General features: G+C 47.3%; 1 protein-coding gene across 4 annotated transcripts in view; it reads right to left on the bottom strand.

The window, feature by feature from the left end:
- FAM131C (family with sequence similarity 131 member C) overlaps window positions 1–24,801 on the bottom strand; it is a 169,397-nt gene extending 144,596 nt beyond the window's left edge. Inside the window, exons 1-3 of one of the 4 annotated variants that reach the window (XM_068241630.1) lie at window positions 24,702–24,800; window positions 22,654–22,725; window positions 20,955–21,048 (exon numbers count right to left, since the gene is read on the bottom strand). In XM_068241630.1, the coding sequence (XP_068097731.1) occupies window positions 20,955–21,045 (91 nt within the window). In that variant the 5' untranslated portion in view covers window positions 21,046–21,048; window positions 22,654–22,725; window positions 24,702–24,800. Of the gene's footprint in view, window positions 1–20,954; window positions 21,049–22,653; window positions 22,726–24,701 lie in introns of all 4 variants that reach the window. The other 3 variants (XM_068241634.1, XM_068241629.1, XM_068241632.1) reach the window with 3 other exon arrangements.
- Window positions 24,802–25,251: the final 450 nt, after the last annotated feature.

The following is a 25,251-nucleotide window of genomic DNA, read 5'->3' as shown; positions in this document are numbered from 1 at the left end:
CTGTCCTGTCTTTGTGAGGCACGCCATCGCCGCATCGCATTGGCTGCCTCATTCCAGTCTGTCTGGTTTTGGATGCTTGCTGTCGCTAAGTAGCCGCTAGCTAGCAAGCGTTCATTCTGTCTACATGTCCTGATCTCCTCAGTTCTGGTTTATGCGCTCAGCGCTACTTTGCGCTGAGACGTTATAACGAAAGCATTGTTTGTGGCTGTCAGATCTGCACCGGCTCTGTGCGCCACAATCTCCTATTGGAGTCAGTCCTCCCCTCCACTATACTAGGGATAGCCCGTTTCCTGGTGCTAGTGTGTGTACCTCCTCCACGCCAGCTCATGCGTTGCATGCTGACTGTGGAGAATACACCACCAAGCCTTACAAAAGGTTATTATGCTGTTGCTTATCTTTTTAGAGAAGAGAGGAAGTTCTGAGTTCAGGTCCGTATTAATCCATTTTCTGCTCTAAGAACATGAGAAAAGATTTGGTTGGATTTGGGCTGTATCCCGAGCCGAGGGCATTCTCTGCAGATCTTCTCCATCCTCCATGTCTGGTCCTCCATATCTATAAATATGACTTGTTTCTGAGGAATCATTGGAATCCTTGTGAAGCAGGCTGTGCTTTGTCCATACACATTGCCCAGTTCTCACCACCTCGTCTTGAGCAGTAAACCTGTCCTCCGCTTTCCACACATACCTCCTTCTTACCGGAACAGAGAAGTCCTTCTTCCACAGAACAATATTCAGCAGGTCCAAACATGACGGGGGAGGCCCTGCAGAGGTCTCAACTACTGAGGAGGACTCCTTACACAACGCACAGCTGGCTGGACTGAGGCGTTAGGAAGACTCCATCCTCAGACTGCTCCTTTTATTCCACCGGCCATATCTGGCTGAAGACCAACTTCATGGAAACGTCCTTCAGTGATGAGACTTACTCCTGACGGCCATTGTGTATGATCCCCAGGACAGCCTCCACTCCTCCTTTTCATTAAAGGGAGCAATAACGAAGGCCGGTGTGTCCCAAAGTTCCTCTGTAATACTGGAGGCTGGTGTGGCCTGAAATTCCTCATTAATAGAGGCTGATTATTAGCCCTCTAAAAGGAGGCCCGTTCTGCAGAGTTCCCTTAGTAATCCAACATGACCCAGAATTCCTCTGTAATGGAGGCAGGGTGCCCCCCAGACTGCCCCTGTAGTGGAGGCCAGTTTTCCCCATATCTCATCCTCTCTGCAGGACTGTTAGACGCATTATGAGGAGAGGATGATGAGGATTTCAGTGTCACTGTCCTCACCTGTCACCAGTATTCACCCTTTGGAAGGCAGATCATGGCCACACTCAGCACCCCCCCCCCCCCCCACACACACACCAATAACGTATCAAGGTTAGGGCTCGGTGCCCAGGGACATGGGCAGCCATGTTATCTCCTGTGGAGAGCATAAAAGGTAATTTCTGCTGGGAAATGTGGCAGTGTTTACTGACGGGAATTTATGAGGGATGGCGACACACAATCATCTCTTATCTGCTGAGGTCGGCTCATATCTCCATCGTGCAGGTACATCGGATATGACCCAGGATGACTGGAATCAGTGGCGTAACTACAATTCATGGGACTCACCAGCAAAACTTTGATTGGAGCCCCCCCAATGTTCCATTGCCCCCCTATGTTGCTCTTCACAGCCTGGGGGCCCATCTCACAAGGGTCATATAAGTGTGGCCATCAGGATCTTCCCACCCATAACAAGTGTAGCCACAAAACCCCCTGATCTGGAGTATAGTCCCCTGTATGGGAGGAAGGGAAGGTTAGTAGTCGGGGGCCCCCACAGCTCTGGGCCCGCTGCAATCACAGGGACTGCTCCCTTCTAGTTATGCCCGGCTGGAATCTCCTGTGTTGAGGGTGATTATGTCTCAAGCCTGGTACACACCATACAACTTCTCTTCATATACTGTAGATGAGTCGAATAGATAATTGCCAACAGGTCCGATCTGATTTCCGTTTGTTTTTCGGAAATCAGATTGGACCTGTTGGAAATTATTTTTATTATCTGTTATCTATATATCTATCTTTATAATTATTTATTTTATTACTGAATTATCTATTTTTATGTTCTAGGCATCAAGGCATGATAACTGGCAGATCATAGAGCCTTCACTGATGTGTGTGTCCAGAGATAAGACATATGTATATGAGAGCGCCCCCTACAGCATGCACAGTGATAGTGCAGCCTGGTACACACCTTAGATTCGCCAATCTGGGCCGTCTCTGCCAATAATATAGTTAGCGTACAGTGATGAGGGTGATTTTTACTTGCTTTTAACTCTCTGTCGGAATAGGTAAGCGCAAACTTGCAAAATAAATTATATGCACAACTTTCTGAAATACCGAGGCAATGATGTACATAGGCAGCGGGCGCTGCGCTCAAAACATTTTTAAATAGAGAAAGCAAAGCACGTGAGCATATACGCCGCAGCTTCAGTCTTCTCCTGGGTGTCGCTGTCAGAGGGGTTGGCGTATTCAGCGTAAGCGTGTGAACCTCATCGGGAACATACCGCACTTGCACAGTACTACTGCTCAGGCGCAGTATGCTTCTGATGACATGAGCGGGTTCTCATGCTGGGTGGGAACAAGACGCCGACCTGTCGGGGTTCGGCAATCCTTCAGAGGCTGCCAGCGGGACCCAGGAGAAGACCGGCAAGAGTTACAAATGACTTCTAGCGGCTGGAAGAAGCCCCGGGGAAATAAAACTACTTTTCATTTTTCACCCGGAAATACTTTAAAGAGACTCAGAGACGAGTAATGAGGTGGGTTTTTTTTTTACTTACCCCCGGGCTTCCTCCAGCCCCATAAGCACAGATGGGTCCCTCACCGTCCTCCTGCGATCTCCCGTTCAGCCGCGGCGAGCCCCAGTGAGTAAAAGGCTCAGTGATGTCAGCCCGGGTCTACTGTGCATGCGCAGAAGATCCAGACTGGCTTCGACTGAGCCAGATACCAACGCAGCTGAACGACAGACAGCAGGACGGTGAGGGACGCATCCGTTCTTATGGGGCTGGAGGAAGCCCCGGGTAAGAAAAAAAACACCCAATTTCTCATCTCTGAGTCTCTTAGAGGCTGCTTTTCCACTTCCGCTCCAAAAAGCGCATCACAAGCGTTTTGCGGATTGTGCCAGCACAGCTAATTCCGTGTAAACCACGGAGCTCACGTTCCATTGCTGCATTTTGATTTTCCCAAATCGAAAATCGTGCTGCGGGATTTTTGGTGCAATCGCGTTCCATTCCTGACGGTTCACAGGACAATTGCAGTGAGTGGAAACTGTAGGTTGCGCAATCACACTGCAGCACGGTTTTGCATGCGATTGCGCTTTCTAGTGGAAAAGCTGCCTAAATACGATAAAATGTGCAACTATATAGCAACATCTCCTGCTATTTGCTGGTGGTCTCTGGCCTGGGTCAAATCAAGACCTAGTGGTGGATGGATTGTTACACATCACTCAATGCCGTAGGAAGAGTCGGGAAGGGAACTAGTATTTTCTATACCGATTTATAACACAAACAGCTCCCATATTCAATCATAGCAACCGTTACCATATCCAACCACTCCTACCGGACCAATCAGGATCCTTGCTCCCTGTCTGCCCCCCTCTGGGTGTCTGTTGGTATTATCAGCCTCAGGGCATTTCTGACAATCCTCTGCAGTGATGAGATTCCCCGCGGTCGTCACCCTGGAAATATGATAATGTCAGGGGATCTTCCATTGTGACATCACAGCGATGATAGATATGAATAGAGGGGGATTAATCTCGTCTCCTCCAGACTCACAATAACCCCATTCACACTTCATTCAGCATCTCCCACTTCCTCCCAGCCAGACGCTCACCTGGCGGCAACCAGAAGTCATAAATCACCGGAGAGAGGAAGAGAGGCGCTGCAAATGTTATATCAACAATAAAATACATTCCTGGCATTACTTCTATCACCCGCTCACATCACTCCAATGTCCTCACCACAGTCACACACTGTTATACATTTATATAGCTCTGACATATTCCACAGCGCTGTATAAAGATCACTGATCCATTCCCATCAGTCTCTGCACCAGAGGAGCTCACACTCTAATGTCCTCCCCACAGTCACACACCATTGTTTCTATTATTGTTAGTAGCATTAAAGGATACCCGAGGTGACATGTTATATAATGAGATAGACATGGGTATGTACAGTACCTAGCACACAAATAACTAGGCTGTGTTCCTTTTTTTCTTTCTCTGCCTGAAAGCGTTAAACATCAGGTGTGTAAGTGGCAGTTCCTGTCTGGGTCAGGACTGGGTCAGACTACAGTGTGACCCTCACTGATAAGAAATTCCAACTATAAAACACCTTCCCTGCAGAAAATGGCTTCTGAGAGCAGGAAAGAGATAAAAAGGTTCAATAGTTCTTATATTTTATCCCTGGCATACTTCAATGAATGAGTCATTGAGCAAAAACAGTAAAAAATTAAAATATAAAATAAAACTGTGGAATATCTTTAAAAAGTCATTTTTGGGAGAAGGAAGATATATACAATTGTTAATTTCATTCATTTATTTTCACCTCGGGTGTCCTTTAAATCCGAGGTGAAAATAAACTGATGAGATACTGTATCTATCCTCCTCCTCCTAAAAATGACCTTTTATTAACATATACCAGTTTTATTTTATATTTAACCTCTTGCCGTCCGCGCAACGCCAACTGGTGTGAAGTCCTGGGGCGGAGTTTTGCAGGAGATCGCATGCGCCGATGCTCGCGCATCACCGCTCCCAGCGGTGATCTGTTAGACGCCGTCTATTTACTCTGTACATCACTGCAATCTACGGCAGGGCTGTAACCGCTGACAACCGATTGCGCTGATTGGCCGGCAGGGGAGTGGGTCAGTTACAAAAATAAAAAAACAAACATTGTGGGAGCGATCATAGCCCACCAACAGAAATCTCTGTTGGTGGGCAGAAAGGGGGGGAATAAATCACTTATGTGCCGAGTTGTACAACCCTGCAGCGAGGCATTAAAGCTGCTGTGGCCTTAATTGTAAAAAAAATAGCCTGGTCACTTGTGGAGTTTAAGACCATGGTCCTCAAGTGGTTAAATCTAGTTTTTACTGTTTCCATGTCTCTGACCAATGACACCTTCATTGCAGTATGCCAGAGCTCAAATGTATTATTGACCCTTTTTTATCTCTTTTATGCTCTCAAAGCACTCTCCCAGCAGAAAATTGCTTTATGGCTGTAATTCCTTATCAGTGAGATTCACACTGTAGTCTGACCCAGACCTGACTCAGACAGGAACTGCCACTTGCATACCTGATGGTTAACTCTTTCAGGCAGAGAAAGAAAAAAAGGAACACATCCTAGTTATTAGTGTGCTTGGCACTGTACATACACATGTCTATCTCATCATGTCACCTCAGTTGTCCTTTAATATATATTGTTGACCATTTAACATCAGGTTGGTTCAGTTTCCTGGCATTGGCGCTAATCTTCCATACAATGGGAGGGCCTCATTCTATGTGGATTGTAAACTCGCAAGGACAGGGCTCTCTCCCTTTTGAGTGTTGTATGTTAACTCATATTTTCTCCCACTTTTATATTATGCACCAATGTCTATATATTATGTACCCGTTTTGTCTTTTTCAAAGTGCCAAAAGATGATGGCACTAAAGAATTCCTTATTAATAATAAATAATGTACAGTATGTGATGTGGCCTGCTTATGGCTCTCTGTAATGTGCAGCTATGAGAAGCGATAACGTCAGGTGATTGTGGCACGCCGCTGTAACCAGGAGAGCTCAGTTCCTCCCTTCTGCCGTCACCTCCGGGGTTTAGGTGCGATCTTCAACATTCACAGCTATCAGAGCCTCGTCATGTAAACTCACAAGTCTCGTCTCGCCGCGATCTGCAGGAAAAACATCCTGATTTATTGTCAGATGTGTTTGAGGAACAAAGAGATTACGTGAGGTGTAGGCGTTCCCCCTCCCCCCAAGGACAGGAGGTGGTTCTGTAAATACAGTATTTTATTATATCTTTTCCTGGGACAGCACTGAAGATATGACACTTTCATACAATGTACAGTAGTCAGTGTGCAGGTTGTACAGGGAACACTCAGCAATGTCTAAACTGCTGGCAACACAAAGTGAGTGCACCCCTAAGTGAGGAATGTCATAATTCTGTCCAATTAGACATTTTCCCTCCCTGGGGTCATGTGACTTGTTAGTGTTACAAAGTATCAGGTGTGAATGCTGAGCAGGTGTGTTATATTTAGTGTTATCACTCTCACACTCTGCTGATCACTGGAAGTTCAACATGACACCTCATGGCAGAGAACTCTCTGAGGATCTTCAAAAAAGAATTGTTGCTCTACATAAAGATGGCCTAGGCCAGTGATCTGCAAACTTGGCTCTCCAGCTGTTAAGGAACTACTAGTCCCACAATACATTGCAGGAGTCTGACAGCCACGATTCATAAAGGCAAATGCATTGTGGGACTTGTAGTTCCTTAACAGCTGGAGAGCCAAGTTTGCAGATCACTGGCCTAGGCTATAAGAAGATTGGCAACACTAAAACTGAGCTGCAGCACGGTGACCAAGACCATGCAGCGGTTAAAGAGAACAGGATCCACTCAGAACAGGCCTCAGCGTCATATAGAGTTGTCTTATGCGAAACAGTGCTGGCAGCATTGCTGCAGATGTTGATGGGGTGGGAGGTCAGCCTGTCATTGCTCAGACCATTGTTGGCATGGCTGTTGTCCCAGAAAAAAAGCCTCTTCTAAACTTTATGCACAAGAAAGCATGCTAAAAGTTTGCTGATGACAAGCAGACTAAGGACATGAATTACTAAAACCAAGATAAACTTATTTGGCTCTGATGGTGTCAAGCAGATGTAGCAGGAACCAGATGACGAGCGCAAAGACAAGTGTGTCTTGCCTACAGTAAAGCATGGTGGTGGGAGTGTCATGGTTTGGGCTGCATGAGCTCTGCTGGCACTGAGGAGCTACAGTTCATTGAGGGAACCATGAATGCCAACACGTACTGTGACATAGTGAAGCAGAGCATGATCCCTTCCCTTCGGAAAACTGGGACGCCAGGCAGTATTCCAACATGATAACAACCCCAAACACACCTCCGAGATGTCCACTGCCTTGCTAGAGAAACTGAAGGTAAAGGTGCTGGACTGGACCAAGACCAAGCATGTCTCCAGACCTAAACTCTCGAGAGCATCTGTGGGGCATCCTCAAACAGAAGGTGGAGCAGTGCAAGGTCTCTAACATCCCCCAGCTTCCCCATGGAGGAGTGGGAGAGGATTCCAGTGTCACCTGTGACACTCTAGTGACCTCCATGCACAAGAGAGATAAGGCAGTGCTGGGAAATAATGGTAGGCACACAAAATATTGACACTTTGGGTAGAATTTTCACATTCTTCGCTTAGGGGTGTACTCACTTTTGTTACCAGCGGTTTAGACATTAATAGGCGTGTGCTGAGTTATGTTAATGGGAGAGAAAAATTAGTTATACAAGCTGTACGTGTGTATGTATAGTGTGTGTGTGTGTGTGTATATAGTGTATGTGTGTGTATGTGTGTGTATGTGGTGTGTGTTGTGTGTGTGTGTGTGTGTGTGTATGTGTGTGTGTGTGTGTTGGAGGAGCCAGTGTAGACATCTGCAAAGAGAGGCAGCAGATGAGGAGTGGTGGGAGGTGTCAGTGCACCCATCTGCAGGTTGGAGCAGCATGTAAGCAGCAGTGGGAGGAGCCAGTGTACAGATCAACAGGGAAGAATAGCAGGTGAGTACCTGTGGAAAGAGCTAGTGTAGAGATCTGCAAGGAGAAGCAGCAGGTAAACAGTGGTGGGGGGAGCCAGTAAACAAATCTGCAGGGAGGAGCAGCAGGTAAGCAACTGTAGGAGGAACCAGTATACAGATTTGTAGGAAGGAGCGGCAGGTGAGCATTGGTGGGAGAAGCCAGTGTAGAGCTCTACAAGGAAGAGCAGCATGTAAGCAGTGGTTGGAAGAGCCAGTGTGCAGATCTGCAGGAAGAAGCAGCAGGTGAGCATTGGTGGGAGCAGCCAATGTACAGATCTGCAAGGAGAAGTAGCAGGTGAGCAGCTCTGGGAAGAGCCAGTGTAGAGATCTCCAGGGAGGAGGAGCAGGTAAGCAACTGTGGGAGTAGCCAGTGTAGAGATCTCCAGGGAGGAGGAGCAGGTGAGCAATGGTGGGAGGAGCCAGTGTAAAGATCTGCAGGAAGGAGCAGCAGGTAAGCAACTGTGGGAGTAGCCAGTGTAGAGATCTGCAGGGAGGAGCAGCAGGTGAGCAATGGTGGGAGGAGCCAGTGTGGAGAACTGAAGGGAGGAGCAGCAGGTAAGCAGCTGTGGGAGTAGCCAGTGTAGAGAGCTGCAGGGAGGAGAAGCAGGTGAGCAATGGTGGGAGGAGCCAGTGTGGAGAACTAAAGGGAGGAGCAGCAGGTAAGCAGCTGTGGGAGTAGCCAGTGTAGAGAGCTGCAGGGAGGAGCAGCAGGTGAGCAATGGTGGGAGGAGCCAGTGTGGAGAACTGAAGGGAGGAGCAGCAGGTAAGCAGCTGTGGGAGTAGCCAGTGTAGAGAGCTGCAGGGAGGAGCAGCAGGTGAGCAATGGTGGGAGGAGCCAGTGTGGAGAACTGAAGGGAGGAGCAGCAGGTAAGCAGCTGTGGGAGTAGCCAGTGTAGAGAGCTGCAGGGAGGAGCAGCAGATGAGCAGTTCTGGGAGAAAACAGTGTATAGATCTGTAGGGAGGAGCAGCAGGTCAGCAGCAGTGGGAGGAACCAGTGTACAGATCTGCAAGTACTGTGTATACAACACATCAGATCTGTGCTGGGGGGGGGGGGGGGGGGGGGGGGGGGTTGTGTGTGAGAGTGAGTGTGTGTGTGTGTGTTGATGGCTTTTAATTGTGTTAGTGATGGCGGGGTGGTTCAAAAGGCAGATTTATGGCTACACAATATCCCTTCCCATGTGGCTGCCCTAGAACATAATTATTATTATTATTATTATTAGATAGAATTGTGGGTATTGTCTTGAGTGAATCGGGATTATTTGAGAGAGGCCAAGTCTCATTTATTTGCACTGACAGTAGTTTATGGAAGGGCTGTCTTTCGTGCGTACAACTTCCTCCCGTCAAATCCGCGAGCGCTGACGCCATATCCTGATGTCTGTCGCCTACAGTCCGCTGCAGGAAGGCCCCACTTTAACATATAGAGACATCCTTCCGCACATGTGATGGGTAGAAGAGATAGAATGGCTTTACGCATTGCTGCGAATTCCAGGGATGGTCGGCGGAGAGTGGGGGGCCCAGCCTGCGGGGCCACACATTTCCAGCTCCTGACTGACCTCATACTCCAGCATGCGACAGGCGAGCACCATTTTATGTATTCACTGGCTTTGCGTCTGCCCAGTATATCGCAGAAAACTAGAATACAGTTACCCAGCCTGGCTGCATTTTAACTGAAGCAAGAGTTATATGGAGGCTGCCATATTTATTTCCTTCTAAGCAATACTAGTTGCTTGGCTGTCCTGCTGATCCTCTGCCTCTAATACTTTTATCCATAGACCGTAAACAAGCCTGCAGCATATCGGGTGTTTCTGACATTATTGTCAGATCTGACAGGATTAGCTTCATGCTTGTTTCTGGTGTTATTCAGACACTACTGCAGCCAAATAGACCAGCAGGGCTGCCAGGCAACTGGTATTGTTTAGAAGGAAATAAATATGGCAGCCTCCATATTCTTCTCACTTCAGTTGTCCTTTAAAGCGCACCTGAATGGGGACAGAAAAGTGAATTTTTGCTTGCCTGGGGTGTCTTCCAGCCCTCATAGTCCAACACGTACCTTGTCCCCTCCGGGTCCCCTCCTATATGTCACTGCCCCTGCGAAAGATCTGTCACTGGAGCTCTAATCACAGCTATTGTCTCGTCCTCGCGTCTCCCCAATCGCCGGCAGCGTTCAGCGGTTTCGCCAAAGAATTGTACCAGGCACGTGCAAAATGCTCTTAGGGCTTGTTCACACTAAGAGTGATTTCGCTGTTTTATAAGCGCTGGTGATTTTACAAATCGCCTTACAAGCACTAGTGCAATGGTCGCTTATGTGAGTGTTCTCACGTGACCGCTCCGCTTTCTATTGAATTGCAAACGCGGCTCCTGCGCCATTTTCTGAGCGTTTGTGTTCAATAGTAAGTATAATTTCAATCGCAAAGCACTTGAAAAGGCGCTTTGAATTGTGATTTCCTGAGCGCTTTAAAAATACAATGGGCTCGATTTCACTAAGACAAATAGCGTGCCTTATCAGAGATAACACGCCTTATCAAAGTTAACACGCCTTATCAGAGTAGCATAGCGAGCGCTACGAACCCGCAGGTGCTCAGGGCAGGAAGAGTGGAGCTCTCCTCATTGCCAATTAGCAGGCATATGTTCGTAGCGCTCGCTTTAATACTCTGATAAGACGTGTTATCTCTGATAAAGCATGTTAACTTGGATACTAAGCTATTTGTCTTAAGGGGCCCATACACCCAACGATTTTCCCGCCGATAAACAGCAGATTCGATTACTGTGATCGAATTTGCTGTGAAATCGTTACGCAAACGATTGATTTCCGTCCGAAATCAATCGTTCCCGTGGAGCCGTCCGCATGGAAGATTTTGCTCGATCGCCGGCAGGTCGGGAGTGCGTCGATAGCGGCGTTCAAATGCCCAAAGACCAACGCAATACAGCGGCAATACATTACCTGCTCCGGTCGGCGCGAGCCCCCGCTGTCACTTCTCCGCTGGGTTCCGGATTCCAGCTGGCTACTTCCTGTCCCGGCAGGAAGTTTAAACTGTAGAGCGCCCCTGTTTAAACTTCCCCGGACAGAAAGAAGTGAAGCCAGCCGGCCCGGAACCCAGCAGAGAAGAAGACATCGGTGACTCGTGCCGGCCGGAGCAGGTAATGTAAGCGGGGGAAGGCAGTGGCAGCACCACCACAGATTGTGATCAGTTTCATGCTGCAATCGATTCACAATCTGTTTGCAGTAAAAGCAGCCATACGATCCCTCTCTGATCAGATTCGATCAGAGAGGGATCTATCTGTTGGTCGAATCTGATGGCAAATCGACCAGTGTATGGCCACCTTTAGTGAATCAAGCCCATTGTATTTATTCAATTCTGGGTCAAAGACGGACATCAGGAAGTGAAAAAAATGAATCGCTTTGAAAAGCGCTCGCCAAATCACCAGCGCTTGTGATAGTGCCGGCGATTTGTAATGTGAGCAAGGCCTTAAAGGAGTCCCTCTTTCATAGTTACATTGTTATTTGGGTTGAAAAAAAGACATACGTCCATCGAGTTCAACCAGAGAACAAAGTACAACACCAGCCGGCTCCCTCACATATCCCTGTTAATCCAGAGGAAGGCAAAAAACCCTTATAAGGCATGGTCCAATTAGCCTCAAAAGGGAAAAAATTCCTTCCCAACTCCAGATGACAATCAGATAAAATCCCTGGATCAACATACGTCCCACGTATCAATTTTGTTGCTCGTCTCTGCACCTGCTCTAAAACTGCAATATCTTTTTTGTAATGTGGTGCCCAGAACTGAATTCCATATTCCAGATGTGGCCTTACTAGAGAGTTAAATCGGGGCAATATTATGCTAGCATCTCGAGTTTTTATTTCCCTTTTAATGCATCCCAAAATTTTATTACCTTTAGCTGCAGCGGCTTGGCATGGAATACGATTATTTAACTTGTTGTCGATGAGTACTCCTAAGTCCTTCTCCAAATTTGATGTCCCCAACTGTATCCTATTTATTTTGTAGGGTGCTAGACCATTGGTACGACCAAAATGCATGACTTTACATTTTTCAACATTGAATTTCATCTGCCATGTATGTGCCCATATAGCCATCCTATCCAGATCCTGTTGCAATATGTCACTATCTTCCTGAGAGTTGATGATTCTGCACAATTTTGTATCATCTGCAAAAATAGCAACATTGCTTTCTACTGCATCTAATAGGTCATTAATAAATACATTGAAGAGCACTGGACCCAGTACAGACCCCTGTGGGACCCCACTGCTAACAGTCAACCTGTCACAAACTGTCTTCTGCCATTTCCTGCTGCCTGTTGGTGGTAGTAACTTGGACTGTCCTGGACATTCATTGCTCCACCAGCAGAGGGCTCTAAGGACTTTGCATCATCCTGAACTTCCACCATCCACCAGCAGGTGGCCTGTTACTGCCTTCACAAAGACTTGCAGTTCCCTGTTTGGCCTCTGGGTGGCTTCATGGGAGCTCTCATTGAAACTGCTCAGCACCAGCTGCATCCTGTGGTTGCTGATCACTTGGACTGCCTCTTCCCCCTGCTAATTGTCCCAGGTCTGTAGTGATGGGAATTCCGGCTCTTCTCAGAGTATCGGCTCTTCTGAATCAGCTCCCATTAAAGAGCCGGCTCTTCATTAAATATCACTAGACACCACTCAGAATCGGATTAAAAGCCCCGCCCTTGTCTCCATGACAACTCCAGACTACTTATCTGACTGGGGCAATCCCTCCTGCTACTGCTCTGCTTCGCCCCATACACTCCTACAAGCTGAAAGGAGGACTACATCTCCCAGCATGCCTCAGTGCCCCTTATTACAGAGCAAAGCAGAGCTTTGTGGGGCGGCTGAGGCATCGGCTCTTTTAAAACTGAGAACCGGCTCTTGTCGTTCGCGAACGACCCATCACTACAGGTCTGAGTTTCTGGACACCCTGGTTCCTGTTCCCTGCCCTGATTCCTGTGTATGCCTTCCTGTTGCCAAACCTGTTTATTCTGTCTGAGACCTTGCTTTTGTCTAATCCCTGGTACTGTGCTTTTCTGATTACCTGTTGCTGACCTTGCTCTCCTGCTGACTCTGATATTCTGCCTAATCCCTTTTGTACTGCGATTGTGTATATATTTTCTGTATATATTATTGTGCACTTAGATAGTCAGGTGTTGTATATATTTGTCACTGCTTCCCAGGTTATTTGTATATATTGTGTGCTGTGCAAATGTTTGTATGATATTTGCATTCACGCTTGTATGTATGCTTGCATTATTGCATTTGCAATAAATCCATTATTTTTTGCACCTTAATTCCTGTTTCCAGCGTCTGTATACTGCAAACTGTGGTCATACCCTGTTTCTCCGTTCAGGCTCCTGATACACCCATTTTGAGTATGATTCATTGACCACACAACTGTTTTCTGTCCATTAGCCAGTGCCCTATCCATGCACACAGACTCTTCCCCAGTACTTGCATGTACAACATTTGCATTAGACTTGTGGGGGAACAGGGTCGAAGGCCTTTGCAAGGCCTTTCTCATCTCAAAAGTTAGAAGGTATGCTGGGAGGAAGGTGGATTTTATGCATAGCTGGCACCTAGAGAGGTTGGTCATTTCAACTGTCCGCCCCAGCGGGGGGGGGGGGGGGGGGGGGTGCTCGATAGCAACTATACAGGGTTACCACCTATAGAGAGGGCTACCTATACTGGGGGCTATCTAAAATTGGCTACTGCATCCCATCAATGAACTTGAGCCTGGGGGTGTTGGAGGAATAGGAGATTTTTACACAATCACCCTTAAAGGGGGGGGGGGGGGGAGTTGAACTTACCCGGGGCTTCTAATGGTCTATTGGTGCCCCCGCGATGCTCACCAATGCTCCAGCCCCGCCTCCCGTTCACTTCTGGAATTTCTGACTTTAAAGTCTGAAAACCACTGCGCCTGCGCGGCTGTTTCCTTGCTTCCGCTGACATCACCAGGAGCGTACTGCACAGACCATTCTGAGCCTGCGCAATACACTCGCAATACACTACTGGTGACATCAGCGGGAGCGAGGACATGGCAATGCAGGCACAGTGGTTTTCAGACTTTAAAGTCGGAAATTCCAGAAGTGACCCAGAGGCGGGGCCAGAGCATTGGGGAGTGGCTGTGCGGGCACAGGATGTCTGCGCGGGACCATTAAAAGCCCCGGCTAAGTTCAACTCTTTTTCCTCCTAGACACTTAGGCTGCATTTCCACTTGTGCGGTGGGAATTGTCGCGGGAAAAATTTGCATGCGGATGCGAATTTTGCATGCGGGTCTATGCGAATTTTCATGTGAATTCGCATGGATGACGATGTATGCAAATTTAACCATGGCAGAGCTGGTGTGATTTGCCATTGTTTCTATGCGAATTTGCATGAAAATTCGCATACCCAAACCGCATGCGAATTTCCTATTAAATACATTGTATGCGATTCGCATAGCGGTATGGGAATTCTGATGGCTCTGCCATGCAAATTTTTTCTGCACAGAAAAAAGCTAAAGAATCCTGACAAGTGGAAACAGTCCCATTAACTTGGAACTCCTTACCTCAACAGATCAGGACAGCTCCATCTCTGGACGTGTTTAAATCCAGACTGAAAACCCACCTGTTCAGTTTGGCATTTGCAGAAATATAACTTTTGTTGTGTGAATACTTCATCCTACTAATTACTGAATCTGAGAGAGCCTAAGCGCTTTGAGTCCTATGGGAGAAAAGCGCTATAGAAATGTTATTGTATTGTATTGCTATGCGAATTTGCGAAAGTGGAAATGGGCCCTAACAGTAAACCTTTAACGGTACAGGTTTTTCCCAACGGTCATATTTTTGATACAATAATTCGGATTGAAAGAAGAAGATTGTATTTAATTAACGGACTCCGGACCAGGCTAATTGAAATCTACTCTGTTTGGGACCGGTTATCCCTGGCGTAGATTTCAATTATCATGCCGCATGCTCCCGCTGATCGCGCCGCTCTCCAGCAGCTGCAGCCCACTCGTTCTGTCGGTATGAGCGTATGACTCTGTGAGTCAGTCAATTTTACTGGCTCCTCCCCCTGTGATCATTGCGAGCCAATCACATTTTCTCACTGTGATCACAGGGTCGGGCATGTAGAAATATGGCACGCAGGGTATCATTTTAACCGGGAAAAGACAAGTAACATATTTTGAGAGGTTTTATAACTGTGGCGCTTGTCATGTGAAATTTGTGAAACGTGAAATATGAAAAAAAAGTTTGCTGCACTATTTTTTTCCCCTATACAATTAAATAATTCTTGAAAACAAATATTACCCAAAGAAAGCCTAGATTTGTCCTAAAAAAAAATTATGTGTGATGTGTTTCACTTTGATATAAGTAATAAAGTTATTGCTGTATCAATAGTGACAGCTGAAATGCCAAAATTGTCCGGAATCTTACAGGGGAAAAAACTGGGAATGCAAAGTGGTTAAGGAAACGATGGATAATGTGATCGTTCGAGATGGATTGGGCCAATCAGCTTCTCTGTTTTCTTGCAACACAATCTGAATTATCTGTACTTTACCAAAAATTGTCATACTCAAGCTCATAAAGTATACTATGAAAATAAGATCGTTCACTAAAAACTGTACTGTTAATGGGCACCTTTAGAGCTATTTGGCCTAGAAACTGCCATGAGGAAGGGGATCTTTCCAGTAAGAGCAGTGACTGTGTGGCATTCTACACAACATGGCTCTGTTATAAAGACCTGAATGAGTTTCTTACAGCTCACATTATCCCCAGCTGCCACTTTGTGATGTAGGCTGGTGTCTAGTAGCATTTTTCTGGCATTCAGAGGCAGGAGGATTTTTCGTTCAGTCCCTGAAACCCCCCCCCCTTCCCCCCCCTAATCTGTTCTGTGAGGCCCGTGTGCGTCTCATGTTGGCACAGAAAGCTTCATGGTCGTCCTCTGGACTTGCCTCATTACAAAGAGGCCCAGCCTGGCAGGGACTGCAAATTCCTGAAATACGACAAGCTGGTCTCCTCCAGCAGCCATTGTGTACTGATAGGGGAAGTGTGGGGAGGGGGGGGGGGGGGGCAGAGGAGAGGGAGGAGCCTCAGAGCTGGCAGAGAAGGGGGGGCAGGGCTGGCACTCAGGTGTATTGGAAGCTGCATTAAGCGTCCCGCCGTGCAATCAGATGACAATTACAGTGGAACGTATCCGGACAAACTGTCCTCTATGGAGAATGGAGAAAGCTCTGCAAATACATTACTGGTGGAAGTTGCATCTCCTTTGTCAGCAGTCTCTCTGTCAGTGGTAGCTGTCTCTATCAGTGGCAGCAGTCTCTCTCAGCAGCACAGGCTGTCTATCAGTGACAGCAGTCTCTCAGCACAGGCTGTCTCTCCATCAGTGACAGCAGTCTCTCTCGGTACAGACTGTCTCTCTGTCAGTGGTAGCTGTCTCTATCAGTGGCAGCAGTCTCTCTCAGCACACGCTGTCTCTCCATCAGTGTCAGCAGTCTCTCTCAGCACAGGCTGTCTCTCTCAGTGGCAGCAGTCTCTCTCAGCACGGGCTGCCTATCAGTGGCAGCAGTCTCTCTCAGCACGGGCTGCCTCTCTCTCAGTGGCAGCAGTCTCTCTCAGCACGGGCTGTCTCTCTATCAGTGGCAGCAGTCTCTCTCAGCACAGGCTGTCTCACTATCAGTAGCGGCTGTCTCTCTCAGCACGGGCTGTCTCAATATCAGTGGCAGCAGTCTCTCTCAGCACAGGCTGTCTCACTATCAGTGGAAGCAGTCTCTCTCAGCACAGGCTGTCGCTCTATCAGTGGCAGAAGTCTCTCTTGGTACAGACTGTCTCTCTGTGGCAGCAGTCTCCATTAGTGGCAGCAGTCTCCATTAGTGGCAGCAATCTCTCACTTGGCACAGGCTGTCTATCAGTGGCAGCCGTCTCTCTCAGCACGGGCTGTCTCTCTGTCAGTGGCAGCAGTCTCTCTCAGCACGGGCTGTCTCTCTGTCAGTGGCAGCAGTCTCTCTCAGAACGGGCTGTCTCTCTATCAGTGGCAGCAGTCTCTCTCAGCACGGGCTGCCTTACCATCAGTGGCAGCAGTCTCTTTGTCAGTAATAGCAGTCTCTCTCAGTGGCAGCAGTCTCTCTCAGCACAGGCAGTCTCTCTATCAGTGGCAGCAGTCTCTCTCAGCACGGGCTGTCTATCAGTGGCAGCAGTCTCTCTGTCAGTGGTAGCTGTCTCTCTATCAGTGACAGCAGTCTCTCTCAGCACGGGCTGTCTTTCTATCAGTGGCAGCAGTCTCTCTTTCAGTGGCAGCAGTCTCTCTCAGCACAGACTGTCTCTCCATCAGTGGTAGCAGTCTCTCTCAGCATAGACTGTCTCTCCATCAGTGGTAGCAGTCTCTTTCAGCACAGACTGTCTCTCCATCAGTGGTAGCAGTCTATCTCAGCACAGACTGTCTCTCCATCAGTGGCAGCAGTCTCTCTCAGCACAGACTGTCTCTCCATCAGTGGCAGCAGTCTCTCTCAGCACAGACTGTCTCTCCATCAGTGGCAGCAGTCTCTCTCAGCACAGACTGTCTCTCCATCAGTGGCAGCAGTCTCTCTCAGCACAGGCTGTCTCTATGGCAGCCGTGGCCTGGTTGGGGTTACAGGCCTGCCTGCCTGCTTTGTGGTCAGCAGATATCCGTCTCCAGAGCTGTAATGAGGCTGGAATGAGGCTCAGATGGGGAACATCAGCACAGATTCCTCGCCACTGAGAGAGATTCTACTTATCTGCCATACAAACCGTCTGTGATGTCACTGTACAGCCAATCAGGTTCAGCAATATGCTGGGCCGCTATGTGATATGAAAAGAGGCTGAATACACAGTATGACCAATATGACCAGGCCACCATGGTGCCACACTGATTAGCAGATGTTTGGTGCAGTTATCGATTTTTTTTTGCTTGATAAGTTCACGAGAGACATTGCCGGGTCCGCAGCCCTTGTGCAACCCTCTGAAATTCCTGAGACATCCTGACAGCCGTTCAGCAACAGGTACGGACCTGTCCCTATCGCTGGTTTCCACCCTGGAATGCAGCGAGACCAATAAAGGACCACAGAGACCACCGACTGAGCGCACGTCATCCTATATTGCTGCATACAGGCGATAGGGGCCTCCTCTCTCAACAGCATGGATATACTCTATCTGAAACATAAACTACCTGTGTTACACTACAGCAGCCAATGTCCTTCAAGAATGCCTTCTGAATCGTTTTAGATTGAAACACATTAGAAAAAAAACTCCTGTGAACATTCATCCTCTTGGGAGTCCCATGACAGGTCCTCTTCTGGCTGAATGGATAGCTTATGGTGGAGGGGCTGCTGGAAGCTGGGATTAGGAGTCTACCAGGGACCCCATAGCTCAGAAATGGCTACAGACTTGCCCACCCCATCACAGACATTTGGTTTCTGGAGACCTCCACCAGTCCCCAGAGATCACAGAAAGGGCCAGGAACCACATATTTCATAATCAGCTGCTAGAGACCACTGAAAGGAGGCCTTGGAAACTCGTAACTAAGAAGTGGAAGATGGCGATTACAAGAAAGCCAGAGACCCCATAGGCCTGGGCCCTGCACAACTAAGAAATGGCTGCTAGATACTCCATAGAGATCACTCAGGCCTGGGACCTCCACATTGGAGACTTGGCTGCTTGAGACCTCCATAGAGATCATGCATAGACCTGGGACCTCCACACTGGAGTCTTTGCTGCTTGAGACCTCCATAGAGATCACACATAGGCCTGGGACCTTCACACTGGAGTCTTGGCTGCTTGTGACCTCCATACAGGCGACTCGTAGACTTAGGACCTTCACAACTAAGATGTGGCTACTCCACAGATATCACACATAGTTGGAGTCTTAGCTGCCTGAGATCTCCACAGAGATCGCACATAGACCTAGGACCTCCACATTGGAGTCTTGGCTGCCTGAGACCTCCATAGAGATCACACATAGACCTGGAACCTCCACACTGGAGTCTTGGCTGCCTGAGACCTCCATAGAGACGACTCGTAGACTTAGGACCTTCACAACTAAGAGGTGGCTACTGTATACTCCACAGATATCACACATAGTTCTGGGGCTTACACATTGGAGTCTTAGCTGCCTGAGACCTCCACAGAGATCGCACATAGACCTGGGACCTCCACATTGGAGTCTTAGCTGCTTGAGACCTCCATAGAGACACCTCGTAGACCTGGGACCTTCACAACTAAGATGTGGCTGCTGTATACTCTACAGAGATCACTCATAGTTCTGGGGCCTCCACATTGGAGTCTCGGATGCCTGAGACCTCCGTAGAGATCACACATAGGCATGGGACCTCCATGGTAAAGGAATCTTGCAGGCGGATGGTTGAGGTATGCGTAGGATAACTGTGTGTCTAGTAATTTACATTCCTCATCTTAGCGACAGGAAGAAGGGCGAGCTCTATGCTATAATTACCCCGTGCTGCGGGCTCTGACTGCCTCTACTCAGCCCAGATGAAAGGTACAGAGCGCTCCGCCACAATCGCCACTTCTACAAGTTCCTCTTCCTCTTAACCTTTTCCATGATGCATTCTTCTGAAGAGGCCTTCTGTTCTCCAGTCACGTCCCACCACTGCAAGCTGCGTCACGTAAGACCATGAGATCTACGGCTGGACTGTCACCTATCATAACCGTGTACAGCGTACAGTATACGCTCTGTGATCGCCATGTGCTTCATCCGTTTCCTTCCTGTTCCACCCTGTAAAATGTTTCCACCGCCTCTGTCTGATATAGCAATAAATGTTAATCACCCTGGCGTTCTATTACCTGCGCCAGGGTGGCGGCGCAGCAGTTTTTGTAAAAAAAATTTTTTAAAAAATAATGTAGCTAGCCTAGCTACATGATGCCCCCCTCCCTGCGACGTCCAGCGCGTAGTTGTGATCGCCGCCGGCGTGTCACGTAAGGAAATCCCGTTCTGAACGGGATTTCCTTATGGGCTTCCCCCTTTGCCATGACGATGATCGCGATGACGTCGTCGACGTCGTGACGTCATCCGGAGTTCCGATCCACCCCGCAGCGCTGCTTGCCACTGATTGGCCAGGCTGCGCACGGGGTCTGGGGGGGTGGAGGGGAGGCTCTATCGCGGCACATCGGCGGCGATCAGAATAGACCCGCAGCAAGCGAAGTGCTTGCTTCGGGTTTGAAAAAAAAATTAAGCAAATTGGCCCAGCGGGGCCTGAGCGGCGCCCTCCGGCGGTAATGGACAAGCTGAGCTCGTCCATACCGCTAAGGAGGTTAATAACACCCCTAACGCTTCACTTCCCCAAACACAGGAGAAATATTTGACTCTTCTCTTTCATTTATCCCTCACATTCACTCCCTAACCAGCTCCTGTCTTCTCCATATCAAAAACATATCTGGCATCCAACCTTTTCTCACTCAGGGCCAGGGGCGTAACAATAGACCCTGCAACCGATGCAGCTGCAGGAGGCCCCCCTGTCCTGAGAGACTGACAACTAAGGGCATAGGGAGAAAAAAAAAAAAAAACTTTCTGCTCTCTTCACAATTGTTCTAATGACTGCATCTGTTCAGCCACTCATAAGAAATCATACAAAATTTTGCAGACAAAGATTTATAGACAGTGCCTATTCAGTGTGCAGCAGGCTCTTGTGTACAGCACTGCTCTACCCCCAGCCTCTCCACCCCCTTCCCAAATGCTCTGAACTGTAGTGAGGCTGGAGAAGTCTGCAGAGCCAGTTCTGCTCCATTAGAGATGGACAGAGTGAGTGTAATAAGCTGTGGCTGGGAGCTCACTGGTCTGTCGGTTTTCTGTATGCATTTTCTGCACACCATGTGTGTCTGTATGTGTGAAAACGTGCATGTTTTATCACAGAAGCTGATAGAGAAAATGCGTGCAGTGCTTCACTGCTGTATGTTTTTATCTGCATGAGGATTCAAGTGTGCACTAGCCAATTGAATAGCGTTGGTTCTCAGTTCTCTGTGCAGAAAGCAAATGGGGGGGGGGGGGGGAGACGTTGGCATTCAATGTTTTGCAGGGGGGGCCCAGTGATTTCTAGTTACACCCCTGCTCAGGACACAGCTAAAATGTTACTACATGCTCTTATGATATATCATCTGCACTATTGTAATATACTGCTTTTTACACTACCAACTAACCGACTGTACTGAACTCGGCTGTTCGACTCATTCATCCCTCTTCTCGTTCTTCCTCTGATGCTCCTCTCTGTCAAGCTCTTCATTGGCTGCCAATTAACCAGAGGATCCAGTTCAAACAGAGTCATTTTACTGAATATAGCTTAATAAATAAAGCTGCTTATTTTTGACAATATTACTTTATAAATGACGCAGTCAGTGTTTGCCCATTGTAAAATCTTCACTCTCCCCAAATTACATTCTTAAAGCGGATCAGAGATGAAAAACTAACTATAACAAGAAACTTGTCTATATATCTTATGTAAAGTTTAGATAGTTTAAACAGCAAATCTAGCTTCAAACAGCTTTAATAGAATATGATTATTTCTTCCTGTGATACAATGACAGCAGTCATGTTGTTTGTAAACATTACACAGAGGCAGGCTTATCTGTATCTTGAGCAAAAAAAAACCTAATCCCCTCTCCTCCTCCCTCCTTCCCTCTGAAATCTCTGGCTAGTAATACCTCCCCCTCCTCCTGCCCAGACTGAGCTCCCATGAGCCCTTGCTACTGCCAAGGCTCTCTGAAAACCTGTGGGCGTGGCTTGCTTAGTTTATAGGGAATTAGAGTATTAAAACAAAAACAAAAAAGTATTTGGCTTGAGGAATGCCCTATAAACAATAGGAAAGGAACACAATTATGCAATGAGTAAAAGTTCATCTCGGATCCACTTTAAATGTATCACAGGTGACAACATCCTTACTACTGGCAGGTGCATCTCTGCTGAATGCTTCTTTACTATGTGTTCCGAAGTCAGTAGAAGCAACACCCGGGGCGCCTATGCAATTAAATTTTTCTCCCGAGTCTTCTCCTGGGTGATATTTAACACCTTGTCAAAAAATGCATTTTAAACCACCAGCAAGTAAGAAGATACTCTATATAAGTTTGATACAGTAGTACCGTTTCACAAATTTTTAGGTACTTTTTCAATTGTAAAATGCTTGGTGGCATGATGTGCGATTCTCAGCAGCTGTCAGTTCCGGGCAGCTGAAAGAAATACATCCGTAAACCCAGACAGAGGTGAAATACTGGTTAAAGGAGGACTCCGGTGAAGTCACGTGCTGGCTGCATATATCATGCGGGAACTTATGACCTCACTGCCACAGTCCCCGCCCACCTCCTTGGGGTGTGGCCACACCTACTGTTTCATTCTTGGTACTACACAATAAATAATTTAGTGAGTTGAGCTGCTGGTAATGGGTGCAGCTGGGGTGCATAGCTTGAAACTCAGGGATGCCTCAGGAGACCAGCCAGTCTGAACCTGAGACAACGGAAAATAAAAGTTTTTTTATACATACCTGGGGCTTCCTCCCTCCAGCCTCCTCCACGCAGATCGCTCCCTCACAGCCGTTCAAAGCCTCCTGGATCCTCCAATAGCAGCCACGTTATCTTCAGCCAGGCGGCCATACTGCGCATGCTCAGCCTGGCCTCGCGTGCCCGTTGCCGGGAGCATTCTGTGCATACATGGTACTACTGCGCAGAATGCTCCCAGTCTGCTGGAGGATCCAGGCGGCTTTGGACACTGGCAAAGTAGCGATATGTGCAGAGGGGGTTGGAGGAAGCCCCAGGTATGTATAAATCTTTTATTTCCCATCGTCTCATGTTCACTTTAAGAGTACCCTAGGCGTAATAAATGAGCAAAAGCAAATATTTACCTCGGATGTGCGTCTGCACAGTTCTGAATGGCACGAAGCTTTGAGAAGCAGTTTCTTCGACTTAAAGGGGCACTATGGCGAAAAATTGTAAAATGTAAATTATGTGTAAACAAACAAACAAGAAGTACATTTTTTTCCAGAGTAAAATAAGCCATAAATTACTTTTCTCCTATGTTGCTGTAACTTACAGTAGGTAGTAGAAATCTGACAGAAGCGACAGGTTTTGGACTAGTTTATCTCTTCATGGGGGATTCTCAGGGATTTATTTATTTTCAAAAGGACTTAGTGAATGGCAGTTCTGTCCAACTGCCAAAAAACTGTGTAGCGAGCAGGGAGGCTGGCCAGCATCATTGTTTAAATAATTTTTAGGGAATATCTTTATTAAGAATAAAAGCCTTGCTGAGAACCCCTATGGAGAGATGGACTAGTCCAAAACCTGTCTTTTCTGTCAGATTTCTACTACCTACTGTAAGTGACAGAAACATAGGAGAAAAGTAATTTATGTCTCATTTTACTCTGGAAAAAACATACTTCTTATTTGTATATGTTTGCACATATTTTAAATTTTAAAATGTTTCACCATAGTGCCCCTTTAAAAACCCGTTGAAGAAGAAGAGTCATAAGATGCAAGAAACCAGCTTGGCTGGATTTCTGGGTTTGCAGGAACATGTGTAGCAGGTGATAAGTCCTCAGAGGGGGGGCCCGGATGAGGTGTGTGTGATGAGCCCCTTGTTGGGGCCCGGCAATCTCTGCGGTAAAGGTCAGGAAGCGGAGGCTGGATTACAAATCGGATTAGAGACGTCAGGAAGTGGAAGAGCGCGATTTCTGGAAAGGGCATGCGGGAATTAGCGGCGATTATTTACACATCAGTTATGTCAGGGGCAGCTGTCCTTGGCCACTGCCATGTCATTGGGCACTGCTGCTCGACAGAAGAGCTTACACTCTACATGTCTACAGCATGCTTCAGCAGCTAACCCTACCTCAGCATATAGGCCAAGGAGCTGACTCTTCTTTAGCTGATGCTGTGAAACTGGTGATTTATCTGCGCGATTACCATATGTACATTTGTCACTGGAAAAACAGAATATTCTGGGGTACTGGCAATATGAAACCCACAGCTACGCAATGCAATCACCATTTATTACAATAGGTTCGCTATAAGGCAGCCTTCACACTTATTCCTGCAATTTCTGTCCGTAACGTTCTGCATTTTGCATCTGCAATTTTTCTGTTCCACATCTTGTTTTGCTTGTTTGCATTTATTATACGAATTTTCTTTTTTAGATGTGATTTTTCTATATGAATGAAGTTCATTAACATGAGAATGTATCTAAATCAGATGCGATTTTCGCTTAATAAATGCAATTTTTCTGCGTTTCCATTGCTGCGCAAATTGCATGTCCGTTGCGTACAAAAAGTATACATGCTGCCCAAATTTTCTCTGCAGAAAAATCGCACAATAAAGCAAGTCAAATGCAATGCCACTGACGCGTTACATGCTAAGCAAACACTAATTCACAAAAATGCACATGCTTGGAGCACCTGGAGAAACACTGCTGCCGCAGTGTATATACTCTGCATATACTGGGCTGGGGGAGCACAGGACAGAGGCCCTCAAACGCCACCAGGAGCTATATGGGGGAGGGAGCAACAACTAGCCACCAAGGCAACTATATGGGAGAGGGAGGAACCACTAGTCACCAGGGAAGCCATATGGGAGAGGGAATATCTACTGGGCACCAGGAAAGCTATACGAGGGAGGAACCACTTGACACCAGGAAACTATATGGGGGAGGGAGGAGGAAGAGAACTACTAGACATCACTATATAGGAGAGTTCATGCAAAATGGGGCTTAGCCACAGGTGTGTCAAGAGCGTGACTTAGTGTTCCATTTTCCTGGCTTCAAAAGTTAGGAGGTATGAAGAGGTAAAATACACAGAGCCATGCTCCTCTGCTCACCTCAGGGGGCATTGTAACTAAGGGGGCTCAAACTATCATGTTTCTCCATTCTTTCCACCCCACACACACACAAGGATGTACCCATTACCTAGAATGTGCACATTCAGAGATCTGCCTGCTGTGGCCTAATGACCCTCCAATCCATTCTGGCACTGCAGTGCAAGTTTTTTGAAAAGTGACGTCATATCCTGTTTATCCAAAAGAGCTAAGAGGAAGGCAGGAGACAGTGCTTCTACCTCTGTGGGAGTGGCTTCTACCGTCACAGCTATAGATTGCCATCAATCCCTTCCCTCTGCCAATGAGAGGCTCCTCCTTCTTTCCCTGCATACAGACAGGAAATGTATGGTAAACAGGAAATTACGTGACTAGTGCCCACAACTGCTAGCATGGATGAGCTAGGCCTCGGTGGTTCCATCTCTGTATTCTGACATCCCAAGCTGGGGGTTCAATTTAGTTTTGATGCAGTATTGGGGGAAACCAGTGTAGTTGTTATCTAATTCACCTATAGTCATAATAATACTAAGGATGCTGCTTTCTCTGCTTTTAAAAAAAAAGCTAGATTCATGGTTGGAACAAGCATGCAGCAAGCGGAGTTACACCTGGAACAAGCATGCAGCCAGCAGATTCACACCTGTAAC

The sequence above is a fragment of the Hyperolius riggenbachi genome, chromosome 6 (genome assembly GCF_040937935.1).
Source record: "Hyperolius riggenbachi isolate aHypRig1 chromosome 6, aHypRig1.pri, whole genome shotgun sequence".
In the NCBI taxonomy this organism is placed as follows: Eukaryota; Metazoa; Chordata; class Amphibia; order Anura; family Hyperoliidae; genus Hyperolius; species Hyperolius riggenbachi.
Note: the sequence above shows the minus strand (reverse complement) of the source record. Positions and strands in the feature narration are given on the sequence as shown.